The sequence below is a fragment of the Falco peregrinus genome, chromosome 4 (genome assembly GCF_023634155.1).
Source record: "Falco peregrinus isolate bFalPer1 chromosome 4, bFalPer1.pri, whole genome shotgun sequence".
In the NCBI taxonomy this organism is placed as follows: Eukaryota; Metazoa; Chordata; class Aves; order Falconiformes; family Falconidae; genus Falco; species Falco peregrinus.
In genome coordinates this window covers 26,668,972-26,688,323 of record NC_073724.1, presented here as the reverse complement: position 1 = coordinate 26,688,323, position 19,352 = coordinate 26,668,972, and the positions used below count along the sequence as shown (strand labels likewise).

Here is a 19,352-nt window from a genome sequence, read left to right as displayed (position 1 = left end):
CTGGAGCTCATATATACAAGGTGGACAAGCTACTTAGATTTTTCACATCCACTCTATTTTATCTTTCTGCAGGCCACCAACAAAGGTTGATGATTTTTAGATTCTTTGCTTGCAGGGCAGCTGCTGTGCAGAGTCTGGAAACGGCAGTTCCTTCATCGTGTGGTTTGAGTGAGTAGGTTCATGAAAGAGCATGTCCCCATTTCCAGTTTATATAAATAGCAGGGTTTTGCTCATTAGAGGAAACTCAGAGAATAATGACACAAGGGATATATGGGCTGCACAAACTTATTTTTGAAGAAAGATTGCAAGAACTACAAATGTGCAGCATAATTACAAGATGAGCAGCAGGACGCTGATCTCTGGCTACAGCATTTTGACAGGGAGAGAGAAATCTAACTTCAATGCCCTGGATTTGTGTTGGGAAGTGAGTATAACCAGTGACAGTACTTTTGACAGAAGGTTATTCAGCTCCCTTTGCAGCTGAGATAGCTTTTTTTTCTCCTTGGAAATCTTGTATGGTGTGATACTTAGTGTGCAACACGCTGGCTGTCCTTAGCACTGCTCAGCCCTGGGTAGTGGTGTGGAAAGAGACTGGAAACGGAGGTGAGGAGCTGCATGATTTGAGGATTTGACGTCTGATCTAAGAGGCGCTGAAAATGCTGAGGCCTGTGCATTGATTTCCCTGGGCTCTGGATAATAAGGCTCAGAAGTCAGGGGCATCCAATGTCTGTGCTTGCTGCTACCAGGCTGGTGCGGGTGGCCAAGGTATAGAGCCAGGAAGGGCTGCGCACATTGCTGAGCTGTGAGTGCAGGCTCTCTACCCTGGCAGGTGGGAGGCTCTTCAGCCTACCTTCATTTAGAGGTGCACGAAGCATCTGGGTGGGTGGGTGTGTGGGGGAATTTACATAATCTCCCTTGCCATTGCCATGAACTCTAGCCCGTGCTCTCTTTTGTTCCGTGAACGATGTGATGAAGCACTAAGTCGTGCCAGCAGAGAAAAAAAGTTGTCACACTGAATGATGACTTGGTGAAATGCCACATAGGGCAGAGCTGCCATCAAAATCAATGGTGATTCACTGTTTGTTTTTCACAAATTTCCTACGCTGCCTGCCCACACACTATAGATGACAGCATTCTGTATGGGGACTGTGAACGTGACAGACATTATTTATGAAGCAGCGCCTTTATCAAGGATTTTTTTTTCCCCTAGCAAGCTGTGTGAAATGCTCGATCTCTGTGTTGCTGTTGTCAAAACCACATTATACATATAGCTGGCCTGCTTGCTTGAGTAGAAAGTTTTCAAAGGTGTTTTAAAAAGCTCCAAACTAACTGTGTGAGAAGATCAGTTGGAAACCATTGGGTGCTCCTTGCTGTGCTCCAAGGAGTCATGGCAGCTGTGTCCAGCACTCTTTTGGCTACTCCTGATAGTAGAGTTTGGGCAGTTACAGTTGAATTTGAGCTTGCAGAGCCATGGGGGAGAAGGATTTCTGAGGGGAGACCTGCCCCTTCCTCACCACTCCCTGCACTGCCTCAGGACATCTGCTCTACAGTAAGAAGCAGGGAACCCAGTCACAACTTGTCTGTGTGACTGGGCTTTCCCCTGGGCTGGGCTTTTGACTTGCTTTGAAGAAGAGAAAGGAAAAGATCAATTTTTACCCCCTAAAATTCATGATATCTGGCAGCAAAAGATGTCCTGGCAGTTGCAGCTGCTCCAGCTGGATGTTCTCTTGGATGCTCAGTTTCAGGTAAATGGCATTATTCTGAACTTATTATTTTATAGAACAGCATAGTTGGATGCAGGTACTTAATTCAAACCTGGTTTGATCAAATACTAAAGGACACTGAAGATGCAAGAGAACTTAGTTAACATGTAAGGAAACTGAATAATCTCACATGTAGTGGGGTAGATAAGTGTGTTGGAGAACATATGCTGCATGTGGTGCTCACATTGACATCAGGTTTAATTTTTCCCATGCTTTACTTAAGTTTGAAGAAAAGAGAACAGCTTTGATTTAGTAAGAGAAAAAGCTGGCACTACCGATCCCTTACCATGCTCTGGAGATCCATTGACAAACTGAGAGCCCTCAAATGCTGCTTATTTTCAGACCAGTTTCATGACTTTGCCTGTTTCCGTAGTTGGACCAAGAAGAATGAAACTGTGGAATAAGAAGCGGTGTTAACATTTTGAAACCAAACTGCGTAATCAGAGTGATCTGTGTTTGAGTGGCTTCCTCAGGTGGCTTGCTTTGAAGTCTGCAGTGGCACGTTTATCCTTTTCTGTGTGCTCTGTGCGTGAAGGGCATGTAAGCCGGGCAGTTGTGAGCAAAATATGCTGAGGGTAAAGGGGTTTTGAAAGCTGATGGAGTGACAGCTGCATAGGTTCAATTTGGCAAGGAACAGTTTCTGTAAGCATCAGGTTTTATGGCCATGACTCTGTTATTGTTGCATTTTAAAATCTGAGTTAGCTGCTTAGAAGAAAGTAGAAACCAAGAGCTGTTCATCTTCTGGCTCAGTCTGTGAGGAGCTTGTAACTCTAGCAATTGTTTCTGTTTTCCATAACAGTGGGAACTTTATGGGCTATTTTTCCCTTTCTCTGTCCAAAGTAAATGTGCTGCTTAAAAACAAAGAAAGAAGTCGTGGACTGTCTGGCAGGCACGCAGTTTGAACTTGGGGTGCCTCAGGTTGAAGAGGCAGTTCACAAAATGTACCTTTCTCCTGAAAGCTGATGTTGCAGCACAGGGGTTTTATTTGTGTGGATCCATTTTACATTTCTTGCTTTGGAATCCGCATTTTTAATGTTACCTCCGTGGTAACAGACAATGATGAGCATCAAGGTGCCCTTTAGTGGTCTTTCCAGGTATGTGCACTGATCCATCAATGTAACCTATAGCTATACATTCATTCAGAGCAGTTTGTATAGTTCTAGTGTAGCGGAGGTGGTTTCTTAAAAAAAAAATAAACCAAACTCTTGTTTGGTATTTAACTTAATGGCAAATCAGCAGATTCATGCATGCAAACAGGATATTTTTTTTATAAGAAATGCTGAAGGTAGTGCTTCTCGATAATCTGAAGCATTAGTGTTTGCTGTGCATTGCACTAAGAGAGCACACACTGTTTCAATACATAGAAAACAGAGGAAAAGTAATTACATAGATGAAAAGTAATGATAATAGTAGTGAGTGGAAAGCCACCTCTTTGTACTCACAGTATTTTCCCTCATTATCAGACTTTCTGTATTTTCTGAACTTTTCCATAGAGAATTGCCTTTGCAGGGTCTTCAGGAAATCAACAGTCATCAAAACAGCTGCCAATGTGGGTGGAATCTGATATCCCAGATCTTAAAAAAAACCACAAAACAAAGCAAGAAACACAGTCCTAATAAACTGGAGTAGGTTGACAGGGCAGTGCAACTTACTTAGTGGTACAGACTTTTCCTGGGCTGCCTGGCATCAGTGTGTAGGACAGGGTAGTGTTTGCACATGTGAACATAGTGTGAGTGTGATAAAACCAAAATGGAAGCGTAGAGTGATTATATAGCAAAAATTAAGTGAAAACTCGTAATCCCTAAAAGCTAATTGCTTGCTTTCTGCATGTCTGAAATGTGCCTGACCCTGTGTCCTAGAGGCATGCATACTCTGTGTCACTAACACCTGCAACGCTGCTGGCTGGTGATACAAACTCGTGACTCGAAGAAAACTAACTTGAGTAAGAAAATGGCTCCTACAACGCCTTTATTTAAGCCTAGGTTGTGAAAGATAGAATGTGCTTGAGGGAGCACACACAGTCACAGCTCGGAGTGAGTGGGTAGCTGGTGTTGGAGATGTCCAAGTCAGGTCTGAGAGTAGCCATTCCCATGATGAGTTTGCAGGTTGTTCTGGAGGGGGCTGACAATCTTGACCAAGGTTCAGTATAGTCGTGGGCGTAGGTGTTAGTCAGCAGCCTCTGGATTAGGGCATTTTGCCGGGATGGGGTAAATTCTGGTTCAAGGTCTCCCTCTAAGCCCAGTAGTACAGACCTCTTCCAGAGTCCTCTGTCCCTTTGCTGGGTAATGGAGCTTCTCTTTGCTTCCAAAAATAAATATTTTTTAAAAAGTCTTGCATTTTTTTCCTATCACCTAAATCGCACCCACCCTCACTTCCCCCAAAAAAGAAGAAAAAAACCCCTAGAATTGTTTCCCAACCAGACGTTTTATGTAGGTGGTCAGAATGGCTACTTTCCACATGCGCAACAGATCTTATTTTCTTTAGACCCAAACCCCTTTCTGTAAGCAATACCAGTTTATTAAAAATACTGGTTTGAACCGCTTGAATCAGTAAGTAGGAGTTTGTATTGAATTAAAGGCTCTACTCTTAGTCAAATCCCGGTTCCTGGAGTCATGGAATTATTTTAGTTCATTATGAGATTCTGACAGTATGCTTAAGTCACATAATGTAATCTACATGTATCTTAAAAGCTCAAAATCTAGGCGGTAAAGTGCTCATATATGTATTCTTAGCTTTGTACACAGTACTTGGGCTGACAGGATTTTTGCATACTTGGAGATGACAGTGCATGCATGCTCTGTTCCACATTCTCTCTTTCAAATGGTAGATCATTTACTTCTCTCTAAAATATTGCAATTTTTTCTTTTCTACTGAACATAATAGAAATAGATGCTGCTTTAACTGTTCAAAACATTGGCTCTGATCACATTAATACTTATTATTGGATGCAGAAATACCTAACTTCTGTGCTGTGCTAGTAGAGATCTGCCTTGTTTCACCAGGGCATTATGTATCACTTCAGGACCAGTAAAGCAACAAATAGCATGTATGATTAAATTGTTGAAATTTATTTCAACCTTATTTTTCCATGGGCTTCACGTTAATCTCGTTAGGTTTAGGAGAAAGAGCACTATTTCATATTTGAAATCTTTCATGTTATGGTCTTTCTAAATGTATGGATGGCATTCATGGCGTGAGTGGATACTGCAACCTGCAGCATCAAGTAAAGGTTGTCCTCGGGACAGAGCCACCTTTCCCATGAGCTGGGGCACAGGAAGACACAGAGGGGACATGAGAGGACATGCTGTTTTTCAGTGTATCACAGGCTGGTTCCTTGTTCAGCTTCACTAGCAGCTGAACATTGAGGGCTGTTGGGAGTGTGTTTGTGTTGGTCACAGAACCTGGGCTCTATTTAACATAGCTTTGCCACTAAAAATAATATTTGTGCAGCTATTGTATTTGATTTTGGGTCAGCTACTATTGGCTTGCAGAGTTCACATTATTCCTGCTGAAGCAGGAAACTTAAAATACTTGAGAAAAACATAGCACCAGCCTCTCAAAAAATACAGTATATGAACTGATAAAAGGGATAAGAATAGTCTTAATCGACCCAGGCTATCCCAGATCCTCTTACGTTGAGACTGGTGAAGCTTCTGACTTTTGTAGTGTAGCCCATTACTGTGGTCTCAGGTGGTTTAATTACTGCAGTTCAGCTTGTTCCTGCATGCAGTCGTGTTTCTAACAGTTGTGCATGTACTCTCAACCTGCAAAATTCAGAGTATTGTAATATAACTTAATTCTCTTTTAATAACAAAAATCTGTTTATGTGAAGACTGACAAAATTTCAGCTTGATCTTACAGTTGCATCTAGGCTTTTTAAGGTGTTCTGTCTCCATTTCGGCACCTCCAAAAACATACTCAGCCCCTCCTAGTTGTAATGTGCTGCTTCTGGGTAAATTCTGCAAAAATATTGATATCTGCTGAAGTAAGCAATTCAGAAAATCTGAACATGTATTTTGATGCATTTTAGTGGAGCTTTCTTACTTCTGGAAGTTGGTTTTCTGGATGTATAACAAAGTTCAGCACAGAGTGGGTATGTTAGGGATGAATATTTTGCTAGGCAATACCTTTGTACATCATTCATGCTTACTGATGGCAGAAAAGGAATGAAATACATCTCCATTACACATCAATTTCTTTTAAGAGAATGCTTTTTAAATATTCTAAACATGAAATAGTACCCTGAGGCATTTGGAAAACTTGGAGAGGTTGTTTGCAGAAGAACAGGAAATATTTTCCCTTTTATTTTAGCAGTTTTAATATTGCTGTGAAAGCACGCTCATTCTTTTATTCCCTGTTTACCCTTAGACTAAAGTTAGAAGGACTTTTTTTTTCTTCCTTCTTCTGATAGATAGAAATCACTGTTGTAATATTCTGAAATCGATTTCATGCTGTCTTGCTAGATGATGTATTTCTGCTGTGTGTGTGAATTCTGTCCCACCTGTGGGAATACCGGCTTTTCAGTGTCCCACAGAGTTTGTCTTGCAGTCCTGACCCTGAGTACACGAATTTCTAGCCTTGGGAATGAGACAGGATGCTAGCTAGCTAGGAGTGAGGAAGTATGTGTCTTTGGCAAAGCCATGGCTATATTATTTGCCATTAAATAGTTCTGATATCTAAACCACTGTTTGGTAAAGTGTGATCTTTTTGACAAAACTAATAGCTTTTTCTGTACATACATCATTTAATACACATAAGTACAATATAGTATGAGATAAGGCAACTTTAATGCAAGGCTCTGAACTGTATACAGGATCATCTGGAATGTTACTTACTCCTTTCCTAGTGGAGACATTATATTAATAATTTTACCACTGACGTCAAGAGGAACAGGATGTCACCCTAGATAATGTCCTTAATGAAATCAGTCTTTCTTAATGAAGATTAATTGTTGGGGCCCCATACTTTGTGCATCGATGTTCAGATATCTTCCTCTGAATGCTTCGATGTCGTGCAACAAGTCTTGTGCTTCTTTGTATTTAGTATTTAGATGCCGTTTCTTTAATCTGAAAGACTTGTCTTCTTTTGTGATGCTGGCAGTCCCTGGGGAGCAGCTGTATTACACCAGAACATCCTAGGGTGCAGCAGTTTGTAATGCCAACAGTGGCAGAGACAGTGCAGGGTGGCAGAGACAGTCAGGCTGTAGCACACTCGTACTATCCAGTTGTAACTCTTCATTTATCTGCAAGTGGTTATCTAGGATGACATTAGTAAAGGACTGGCCATGTGGTCCATAACTGCATGTAATGCTAAAATGGATATTTAACATAGTAGCCCCCGCCCCCATTAATTCTCATCCTGTCCAGGAACATTGTTCTGTACACTGATTTCATATGATGGAGTATATAGCTGTACTGGAGTGACTGGCTTTCACTTCAGAACTGGTTTTGGCTCATACTAACAGCAACACCAGGGAAGTGAGGAAGAGGGGGATTACCTGTACCCACAATCAGATTGTGAGAGTTTATGCCTGAAGAGTCTGGAAATAATTTTAGAGAGAGTTGAAATAAAAGACCAAGGTAAATGAAAGGTTTATGAAGTGGCAATGATATGCAACTTCATGAAGCTTAAAGAAATAATTAAGCAAACAGAATTAAGACATTGTGATGCTATATTTGCAATGTTATTTGCAATATAATCTTTTTGTGTGCAAAAATAGTGAATTCTTTTGTAGTGGAGACCCATCTAAATACAAGCACATAGCCAAGTTTTGCTACAGTAGGAGAAAAGCAAGTAGGAGAAAAGCAAGTAGACATAATTGGTTTTGATCTTAGTGGTTTCAAAAGGATTTGAGAAAAAGACTAATGAAAAGTAGACAGCTAATCTGATAATGGCGTTTAGCTAAATGAGTACAGACTGAAATCATTAACAATATTGCAGTAAGATAAACGTTGCTTTCTCCATCTTGCATTAAAAATTTGTGTTACCTAAAACTGCCGTGTGTGTGGATTGTTATTTTCTTCCCTGTGCACAATGCATGTTACTCACTAAGGCTTAAAACTCTGCGGAGATCAACAGGGGTCGGTCATCACCCATAGATTTGCATGTACATCCAGGATTCCTTGCAGTAGTTGTCAGTCAGTATTGTTCTGTATCGTACGAAGGACAGAAGACCTTCACTAAAAGACATCTGAAAGACTGTATGTTGGAGGCTCAGGAGAAAGAGGTCAGGTACACAAGAATAGCCTACACATGCTTAAGAGTAATTTAAGCACATAGTGTTACTTAAGTCAGGATGTACCACTTAATGTTTATTTGGAACCGCTGAACATCCGACCCATAAAAAAAAAAAAATATGTTTGGACGAATATTAGTGGAACTGCAGTCTGCGTGTTATTAAAAATGTGCTTATGACTGTGGACAAGAAATACGGGAAAAATGGACGGATTCTTCAAAGGCACAAGTTGCAGTTAATCAGTCATCCCCTCTGCCGAGTCATCTGCTCTGGTATTTTAGTTAGTTCTCTGATAAGTGAAGGGCTCGGCTGAGGGGAGGAAAGAAGTTAGATGGTAGTGGGGGGGCCAGAGAGAGTATGCAGCTGAAGCTGGAGACTTGTGAGGGAAAAGATGTGACTGGTTGGTAGAAGAAACCAGAGAAGGCTTTTAGTCTGATTTAAGGTTTTGTAAAAAGTCAGTTATGAAAGCGCCCTTGCAGTTAGCAGTTTGTGTCCTATCAGGCCGATCACTTTATCCCAGAGCAATATTTCTGTTTGCACTCTTCTCTGTTTGTTTTTGTGATGGTTTTGGTGTTGGGTTTTTTTTTCTTTTCTTTTCTTCTTTGTGATGAAGGAGCCATTTGCAGGCCATATTCTGATTTACAATCCTACAATCTAAATAACAGAGAAGCAGCTGTGTATGTATGTCTGAACACATACGCATGAACTTCAAAAAACAATTCACTGGTTTGGTGCTTAAAGATCTTCTGCTCCGCTTAAGCTTCTGCAAGGAGCTATGTCAGGCTGATGCTTAAGTTGAAGGCTGAGGAAATGTTCCTCCTCATACAAAGAGAAAAACAGAAGATATTCTCCATGTCTGTCCTGCCCTTTCCCTCCTTTGGTTGCCCCATGGAGTGGAGAATAGCTTTAGGCAGATGTACTGATTTAATTGTCCCCTTTCTCCAAGGAAGCTGGACTTTTCTGGACCTCCTCAAAGCCTGGTTGATTTTGTAGTAATTTTCAGGCTGTACGTAAAATTGTACAGTGCTTTAGAAGGAAGGTGAGGCTTTTAATTTACCTTGTGTCACGCAAAGCATTGGAGTCTTTGAATAGATTAAATTATCAATTACTGTGTTTTGTCTCGTAGCAGACAGTGATATTTGTTTGCCAAATAAAACAGACTTTTTCAAGGAAACATTTCTTGAGCCTCTCACTTCTTTAGCAGATCAGGAGATTCCACTGGCCCTAACACATGATTTTCCAAAAATATTTCAGTTAATTATTAACGTGTTCCATTAGCATAGTAAAAACCTATGTTAATGTGACCTAGCAAAGATTTTATCAAACCTCGTCTAGTGTAAGAGAGGAATGTCTTCTTTAGCGCACAGCAACTGGACAGGGTGATTTCACATTCTTTTTCACTGCTTAGCGACCTGTCATGGTGTTGGAAGGTGCAGAGCTTGCATCCCACCACTCTTAGCCAGACAATGCCAGTGAGCGCCAGGGACATACTGTGAGCTTGCAGACTGCTAGAATAAAAAATCTGGTTGGAAGGAACAGCCCTCATAATCTTGTTGGGAGCTTGCTTCTTTCCCTTGATTTTAACTTCTCAGTCTCCTGTAAAAAAAGGAGGTGGTGTGCTTCCGTATTAAGGTGCAGTTAGCCTGGGTAGGGTTCCTGAGCCAGTGCCGGGTTGGCTGCTCTGCTTTATGTACAGCAGCACAGCTTGGTGCAAAGAGGCTTACTGGGTCCCCAAAGTAGAACATTAACGCAGGGCTGTACCACAGCTAGCAGGCCCTGCCTTTCAGGGTTCAACTGGTTTGGCAGGGCTAACGTTTGAGCTGGGCGTTGCAGGGGTACAGCTCTCTGCTTGCAGTTACGGAGCTAGCTCAGAGATAAGGCAGAGGATGCGGAGTTATGTCCAGAGTTAGATTTGCCCTGGGTAATTTTTATCCGAAAAAGGGTAACAATTCAAGGATTCGGGCACAAATCAGTTAAGGAATATTTATTTAATTTGTGGTAATCCCTAAAAGCCCCATGCACCCCTTGTTTTTTATGCTGTATGGGAAACAGGATCCATCCTAAACAGTATAGATATTCTGTTACCTCAACATTTTCTAATGGGTATACTTTTTGCTTTCCATTCCTGTTTCAAAATTAAATATCTCTGTTTGAAATTTTTTTATGGTAGACGTATCAGTGATATTTTTTTTTACGGAAATGCTCATCTCAGAGAAATAGATAAGATAAAATACCCCCAAACTATACCATAAAGACTTGTATTTCTCTCTCTGTACCATTTTGGCTGTAGAATATTTTGTACATTTTATGTTCGTGAGGGTTGAATTGCATACTTCTGTACTTATAAAGTTTCTTTTGCATTATCAGGGTTGGAAAGGAATTAGTTTCTTAGTATACATTGTCTGGTTGTGGATTCTGTTCTCAATCACTTTTATCTGTAAATGACAACAGCTTTTTAAAAAATGTAAATGTTTACTTGCAGTTCTACAAATAAGGTTTATATGACTCTTGCTGCTTTGGCTTTGCTTGAGCTAAGCTAATCAGCTTGGCTTGTGTCACTGTGCAAACCTTTAGCCTGAGATTACTAAATCTAGCTAATCAACAGTAAGGGACTAGAGGAGCAAGAAGAGGTGAAGAGGCAAAAATGAAGGAACAAATTCCACAAGTCAAGTAGTGGGCTAGCACAGAAGTTTGCATATGTAGCCCATGTATATATGTATATATAAATGCCGTAAAGATATTGAACGTAATGCATGCATTGATTGTACAGATGTGCAGTCGTTCACACTGAGGTGACAGCTTTATCTATTGTGGTTGTCTAATGACTTACAAAAATTACTATGAAAAAAAGCTTCCTTGATGAAGTTGAATGTACTTCATCCATCATAAGAAACAGTGTTTAATGTGTGATTCCTTTGATCTGTATTGCTAAATGGTGCTGCATATTTGGGAATTATTTTTGTTTCATACGTATATGTGAATACACACCCGTAGTTGTAGGTATGCATATATAGGTACATGTGTTTGTATATGCAAATGTATATACAAGTTGTATGTGTGCACATATATACAGGCAAGATATGTGGAACTGTGCACAAAGATATCTATGTACAACAGGATGCATAGCTGCTAAGTAAGGTCTAATTTTACTGGTTTTTGTAATAGGGAGCTTCAGCCACTGTCTTTTAAAGTCAATGGACATCCTTTGGCTGCAGGTGTATGGACAGAAAAGATGACTTATAATTGAATGATGAAAAAATAAGCACAGTGAAGGTACAGATGTTGAAATTTAAACTGAAAATGAGCACTTAAAGTGAGAGTGAAGTTTGTTAATTTTAAGTCTGCCATGCTGTGATGAAGGGCAGGTTGGTGGATTTGTCTTTACAGCTCAGCTGGTGGACATCAGAGTTTTTCCATTATCTACAGCTGCATCAGGTTATACCTGCTGACAAGTTTGTTTATTTTTTTTTTGTTTATTTGTTTATTTTTTGACATGGTTAGAATGAAAAACAAATTTTTCTTTCTTTCCCTGTAGTGCTAAAATGTGCTCTTTGATGATGTTTTCATAAATTCTGAAAGTCTAGCTTGAATTGTCAGCCTTTAAGCTTATCTGTGTGCTGGCACTTCTCTTTGACTGATAATTACTTCTCTCACCCAAGCTAAATACTACTTAATAGCTTTTTGTATATGTTATCACAGGTGGGAGATAGAACAGCTAAAGCTTTTGATTTGCTTTCCAAGCATAATTGGTACCTTACAGAGTTGTAGTATATCTCATGTCATTTTCCTGTATAAATTTTAACACACATGTTGTTATTATGGCTTTTCAAAAGTGTGGAACAGCTTGTCCTTTAGTCAGTCTTGGTCTAAACACAATATTGTCATACGGAGGGGATGGGATGGAATGGGATTTGTCAGAAAAGAGAAGGGGTTCTGCCTGTGTGCTTTCTGAACAGTCTGGTGGAGTGGGATTAGTAAACCAAGGAAGATAAGATGTGTGTTGTCCATGGACCTGTGGAGATCTGCATGTCTGATTGACAGTGGAGAGAAGGGAACGAAGTAATGGCAGGGTACTGTACAAAGAAAGCAAACTTGGAAAAGCAGTCAAGAGGTTTTTTTTCTCCTCCTTTGTGCTTTTGGTTTTTGGAATGCTGATGTTTTTGCAACAATACGTGGTTAAATGGTTTCAGACAGAATTGACTTTTTGTTTTGCATGTCTGTACTCCTTTTAAGGAATGCTGCTCTTAGGAAAACAAAGATATTTGAAAGGTTAGAGATGTCCAAGAAAATGGCCTTTTAGAAAAGAGGACCTGTGTTGTTTTTCCTAGCAGTAAAAGAGATGGTTCTGTTTATTGAACTGTGCATACCATATGATGCTTCATATTTTTCCATTTGATTTCCTGTAGGGTGATTTCACTTGGAACAGCATGTCAGGGCGCAGTGTTCGGCTGAAGTCAGTTCCCGTTCAAAGCCTCTCGGAGCTGGAGCGCGCTCGGCTGCAGGAAGTGGCTTTTTATCAGTTGCAGCAGGACTGTGACCTGGGCTGTCAGATCACTATCCCCAAAGGTAAGGACCTGATAAACTGACTCTGTTTAGATTGCTGAGCACTGACTTCATGTCACAGCAATACAAGGGATAAAACACTAGGTTGTTTATTCCGCAGACATTGTCTTCTATTTAATTTTTGCTTAAACATAGTAACTATGTAAAAATGACTAGTAAAGCTATTTGGCTACTATGTTCAGTTCAGGCCACCTGGGGTGGGATCATCTGATCAAGGACAGATGTCTACAGGGTAAATAATCTACATCAGACCTATTCGTGCTAGGATGCCTTGATACTCAGTTGAGAGAAAAAGGCTTTTTTTACACTTCCTGACAACCAAAAGTACATGTCTATGTAGGTCAGATAGATCGTGCCATAGAAGTGGCTTTTTCGCTCTGTATTGTATTGGCTCTGGAGGAGACAGAGTATCACTAGTTCAGACAGACAGTGAGAACGTCTGCATCAAATAAGATTAATCCTACCCAAGTTTTCATAAAGACAGTGGAGCTTATTTCCTAGAAAACAGGTTGATTATCAGCCTAAAATATTGAACTCCTAAGGAACAGGAAATTAATTGAAAAGGAGCAGCTCAGCTATCGGAATCCTGATGCAGCATTCATGCACATAGTAGACCTGTACTTAGGTTACTGTAGAAGAGATCTAAACCTCACTAAAACTAATGCAAAAGTTTCCATTGTTTCCTGTAGGCTGGCAGTCAAGCCTAGCTTGACAGATGTACAACCATCTACAATTTGTACAACCATCTACAAATCTAGCTTTCCTATTGTTTCTCTCCAACTGTTGCATACTTACTTAAGGAATACAGTGGACCACTGGATTCTCACCTTTGGCTATGAGCAGAGGTACTGTGTGGTAGCACAAACACAGTGATGCCACGGGAAAGTTAAGCAGAAAAAGGTTGTCCAGTCTATGAAAATAATGGTGTGGAAAAGAACAAATGTGAAAGACACCAGCTTGCATATTCATCAACTTTTTAGGATCTGTAGAAAACTCCTGCAAAACCAACAAAGTCCATCAGCTCGTAGTGAGATGGATATGATCAACTTCAAGCTCTACCACAGCTCCCCTGGTCCCTCAAAAAATGCTCCATGAATATGAAAACAATTTTACAGGGTATTCATAGGAAGAACTGGATCACTAAGGGCACTTCAATATTTTCTGGCACTCTGAACTGTCACTGGCAGTTCCAGTGGGAGATGAATATACATATATGGAGGTAACACCATCCAAGATAATAGAGTATACATACATATAGAATCATAGAATAGTTTGGGTTGAAAGGGACCTTTAAAGGTCATCTGATCTAACCCCCCTGCAATGAGCAGGGACGTCTTCAACTAGCAGATTTCTGAGAGGCCCATCCAACCTGACCCTGACTGTTTCCAGGGATTGAGCATCTACAACCTCTCTGGGCAACCAGTAAAAAATTTCTTCCTAGTGTCTAATCTAAATCTACCCTCTTTTAGTTTAAAACCATTACCCCTTGTCCCATCACAACAGGCCCTGATAAAAAGTTTCTCCCCATCTTTCTTATAAGCCTCCTTTAAGTATTGAAAAGCCACAGTAAGATCTGCTTGGAGCCTTCTCTTCTCCAGGCTGAACTATTCCAGTTCTCTCAGCCTTTCCTCATAAGAGGGGTGCTCCAGCCCTCTGATTGTTTTTGTGGCCTCCTCTGGACTTGCTCCAACAGGTCCATGTCTTTCCAGTGCTGAGGACCCCACAGCTGGACAACACCACTCCAGGTGGGGTCTCACCAGAGTGGAGTAGAGAAGCAGAATCACCTCCTTCAACCTGCTGGCCACACTGCTTTTGACGCAGCTGAGGGTACGGTTGGCCTTCTACGCATTGCTGGCTAATGTCCAGCTTTTCATCCACCAGTACCCCCGAGTCCTTCTCCACAGGGCTTCCCTCAATCCCTTCACCCCCCAGCCTGTATTGATGCAGGGAATTGCCCCAGCCCAGGTGCAGGACCTTTCACTTGGCCTTGTTGACTCTCACAAGGTTTACATGGGCCCCTTTTTTGAGCTTGTCCGGGTCCCTCTGGATGCCATCCCTTCCCTCAGGTGTGTCAGCCACACCCCTCGGCTTGCTTATCTGCAGACTTGCTGGGGGTGCACTCCGTCCCACTATGTCACTGATGAAGATGTTAAACCATACTGGTTCCGATATAGACCCCTGTGGGACGCCGCCTGTCACCAATCTCCATCCCGACATTGAGCCGTATTCAGAAACTTTGAGCTTTGGAGAGTGAATACTATTTTTGTGTTCTCATTGCTGTTTCCTGCTGGGAGCACCATGAAAAGCCAGCCATCTGGAAAAGCCAAGGTCCCTTCCTAGTCACCCCACTGTTCCTCTGCAAGATCCTTTGGAGCCATAGGCAACTTGGCACAGTGCTGCCAGGGCTTGCAGACTAGTAACTGTCAAATCTTGCAGGTTCAGATCACACACAAGAACAGTTATTATTTTCACAGTACATATATTTGTGGGTAAATATATAATGTGTAAAGAATTTTATATATATTGTGACTGAAAAGTATAATTTTAAGCATAAAATCAAAATAAGAATAATATGAATTCTGGTGAAGCAACTTAAAATAAAAGGCACTTCACAAAGTCAAGAGCTTGGGCTTCTGTTTCATTTGTGCTGCTTGGCCCCATCTTTTCATGTATCTTTTGTTTTAGTTTGGTTGAGGAATAAATTATCTATTCAGTTCTGCTATTCAGGTTAGATGTACCAGTGAAATTACTGATAAGAGGCAAATTATTTCACATCTACATACTTGCTCTGAATGACCAGATCATGAATTTTTCTGTGTTCTAAGGTATGCAGGGTTAATGAATAGCCAGTGCAACTGAGTTTTAAAATGTTCTAGTACCGTCTGTTGAAGGAAGCAAAGGTAACAGCTAGAATTAAGGTACATCTAGTATTTAAGGGTCCATCTCGTTTTCAAGTCTGGCACCAATTTTGGTATATTGCAATAGGTGTAAATAATAATAATTCTGTCACTCCATCATGCTACATCTGTGCTGGTGCTTCGGTAGGAGAATAAGAATCTGTTTTATTCTTAAATTACTACAGGTTGGTTTAGGCTCTTTGCAGAGACACCCTGAAGTCCACCTCATGTTCCCACCACTCTTGTATGGTGTGGGCTGAAAAATTAGGATAAGGCAGTACAGGTAGCCATCCAGTTGATTTGCTAACATCACAGGACTGTAAATGCAGAATTACAAGTTTTAGCAGTGTGAAACTGGCTTGGGCATTTTGGGCATGCAGGAATACAAGTAAAATAAAACTCCATCACAGCCATTTGTGCCTCAAATTAAAAGCAGGCTGAAGGCTGTTAAACATTTTCTGTTTAAAAATTTGGAGGGAAAAAAAAAAAAAGAAAAAAGGTGAGATATAGAACCAGTACTGTCTGAGAGAGCTGGAATAGGTCTCTAGGTCTGGAGAGATCCAGCTATAGCAGAATGTGTGCTGCAGTGCTCTTCTACTTCATAGAATGCTACAGGGGAAAAAAAAATCCAGGAGTGGTTGGTGGGACAATCTAAGTATTAGAAAATATAGAAAGCTGTTTTAAAAGTTGGGATTCTTTGTGGTTCTTTGACTGTTCTTGAAAACTCGTGAATGAATGACATTAGAATGTGCTTGTGCCCCCTGGGCTTTGGCTTCCTGCAAGCATTTGAGTAAACATTTACTGGCATAGGTGTTGTGGAAAGTAAAAATTCGTTGTTGTTGGATAACAAGTGTTTGTGCCAAACATGCTTGTGTGCATGTTAAGTCAAAGTACAAAAGTATCTGCCTTATCTTTATAATCAGGCATGCCAGTTACTGGTTGCTCCTTCATTATGTTTCAGTTCTGCCATGCTCAGAAGCGCCTTTGTCACAGCAAGCACAGTTCATTAGCACTTAGGGCACATCTGGCGATTCCCACACTTCTAGAGGAATGCATAGAATGTACTATCTCATATGTAATCCCTCTCCTCCACTGTACTGCAGCCATTACTGCTAATGAAGTGCATTACCGACATCCCTCAGTTAAATATCCTGTAGTCACAGAGAGGGGACCACCTCCCACAGGAATTTATTAAACCAGCAAGTAATTTAAAATATGCTACAATTGCACTGCAGTAGGCAATTCAAATGAATTAAAACTGATCAAGAGTTATTATTTTTATATTTATGACAGAGATGCTTCAGGTTTTCTTGTTCTCTTCTTTTTCTGCTTCATATATCTTTCAGATTCTGTAATTGACATTTTTTCAGCTCCCATGTCACTCTCACATCTGCCACCAGAGACTAGACCAAGAATTATTTATCTTCTCCCTGCGTTAATGTGTTAAGTTGCAAGAGACTATCATTTCTGAGCAGAGCATTACACAGTTTCTCCACCAGTGCAGTTATTCTGTGGAGGGTTTTTGATTTGCTGTCTGACGTTCTGAATGGCACAATACAATTCTGGTGACGCTTTTTTACAGTTGCTGTTTAGAATACATTGTGTTTTTCTCATTTCAGGAAAGTTAATCTTGTCTTTATAATAGGAGGAAAAAAAACCCTTCATGATGAAATTCGCTTTCGCTGTGCTTACATTTTGGTGACTTCCCAATTGTGTGTGTACTTGTACGCAAGTAGTGAGAAAAATTAACCTTTTACAGTATGTCTTCATGAAAAAAATAGTGAGTCAGGTAGCTTCTTCAAAGTAAAACTGGGATCAGAGCAGGAGAGCAGCGCATTTTCTGCAGTTCATAGCCTGCGGGTACCTCTTGAGCAGAGGAGGTATTGAATAAGGCTTGGTTGTATCAGTTTCCTACTCTCTTCTCCTCCACAGTCCTCTCCCACTTGACTGAGCCTGTGTTTGGGAGCACTGGTAGGCACTGCTAAGGCTTTTTCCGTTAAAGCAAATGAGGAATTAGGGCTCCGACCCTAATTCAACTCCTCAAGCATCTGCCCGGGTTTTAAGGTACGATGTGAACCTGTTGGTAAGGACTTGAATAGGATTTGGGAGTCAGGGGTCCCGGTTGCAGTTTTCACCTCTCTCTCTTCAAGAAGAGACAGTGACTGCTTATGTTCTTAACAGCCCACAACAGGTTGCGCTGCTGTCTTCCCAGCTTTGCAATGGGGCTGGAGAAGTTGTGGAGAGAGAGAATAAATGGGGGGGAAGCTCCGTACTTATTCTAAATAGTGCAGGTGTGCATTTACCAGTGGGACATGTAGGCATACATGGCTGAGCTGCTTTTTGTGCTTACTTGTTAAGAAGATAAATAACGTGGAGATACGTGGATAATTAGGAAATATAGCATAAATACCACCATGGAAAAAGAGAAGAGGATCACTAGAAAATAAATACTATCTGCAGACTGCTGAATCTACATGGCCTATATTCTAAGGCATCTATAGGTGCTGACTTTGATGCGAAAATTAGGGAAATATATAGCAAAGAAGTGGGAAAATATGTAGGTACTACCACTGTTTAGACAGTAGACATGCTGTAGCTGAATTGTTACAGAAAGCTTGACCATCCCATGAATGTCCCCAAAATGTTACTTGAAATTGGTTTAGAGGTGATGTAGCATGTGATTAAGCTCATCACACTGTAAGTTAACCAAAGACTTGTAAACAGTGGCTCATGCTAAATGGTGGGGCATCTCAGTGAAAATAAGGGCTAAACTGGATACTTGGCTGATATTTAGAAATTTGGAGTTCTGCCTGTTTGCTTCTTTTTTCTTTGACCAAGCAAACTGTACAGAGTGAACTATTGTGTCTGGATTTCTCATATACTGATTTCTCATTTCTTCTTCGAAAACTTGGCTGTTGGAAGGGAAGGACAGGGATGTGGATGCAGGAGGAACAGGTAGAATCTGTGTGTCTTTTAGGCCTGGTTCACAGAGTCACAGAATGGTCAGGGTTGGAAGGTACTTGTGGAGATCATCTAGTCCAAACCCCTGCTAAGGCAGGCTCATCTAGAGCAGGTTGCACAGGTTTGCATGCAGGTGGGGTTTTCTCTCTCCAGAGAAGCAGACTCCACAGCCTCTCTGGGCAGCCTGTTCCAGTGCTTGTCACCCTCAAATTAGTTTTTCCTCATATTCAGATGGAACTGAACTGCCTGTGCTGCAATTTGTGCCCGTAGCCCCTTGTCTGTTGCTGGGTACCACTGAAGAGAGTCTTGTTCCATTCTCAGTCCCATCTGGAAAGAGTCTGGTCCCATCCACAGTGTGCCACAGGGCCAGCCCCTCCTCAGCTCTGTGAGAGAGGCCTCTCTGCTGCCACCAAAATGGTGTGATAACCCCTGTCTGCTGAGTCCAGCTATCTTCATTGTTCCTGTAGGCTGGGCGGAGTCCTGACTTTTCACCAGAGTTTTGACCTCTCCTGATGTTGGTGTTCATGATGGCTACTGCACTCCTGAGGAATTTTTGTTGATTTCAGTGGTGCATAAACATGGGAGCAATACATGTTTTCTCATACATTTGTTTACCTATACAATGACAAGCAGAAATTTGGCCAGTATCTTTAGTAACTCAGATAGAAATGGCATCTTTACTTCTGATCTTGACAGCAAGTTTTTTTCTCTTCTGATCTATCTTTTTGTATAGAAATGACCACATTCAAATCCTCATGTATCAATAATATTTTGTGGTTTATGGATTTGCTTATTTGTTGCCAGTTTGTCCCTTGTGACAGCACAAGTGGGGTGTGTTTTCTTCATAGTGTCAGCAAACACTAATGGAAAATGATTGATGTTTTCACATGAATAAATCTCTTACAGTTCCAGAGGTTGCTCAGTTGTATTTCT

At 41.0% G+C, this 19,352-nt stretch overlaps 1 protein-coding gene across 8 annotated transcripts in view; it reads left to right on the top strand.

The window, feature by feature from the left end:
* Positions 1-19,352, top strand: part of ARHGAP6 (Rho GTPase activating protein 6) — a 337,142-nt gene that overhangs the window by 261,861 nt on the left and 55,929 nt on the right. For 7 of the 8 annotated variants that reach the window (XM_055802144.1, XM_027785505.2, XM_055802145.1 and 4 more), the window contains one exon: positions 12,405-12,564. In XM_055802144.1, the coding sequence (XP_055658119.1) occupies positions 12,405-12,564 (160 nt within the window). Of the gene's footprint in view, positions 1-404; positions 425-12,404; positions 12,565-19,352 lie in introns of those variants that run through there. The other variant, XM_055802146.1, reaches the window with a different exon arrangement.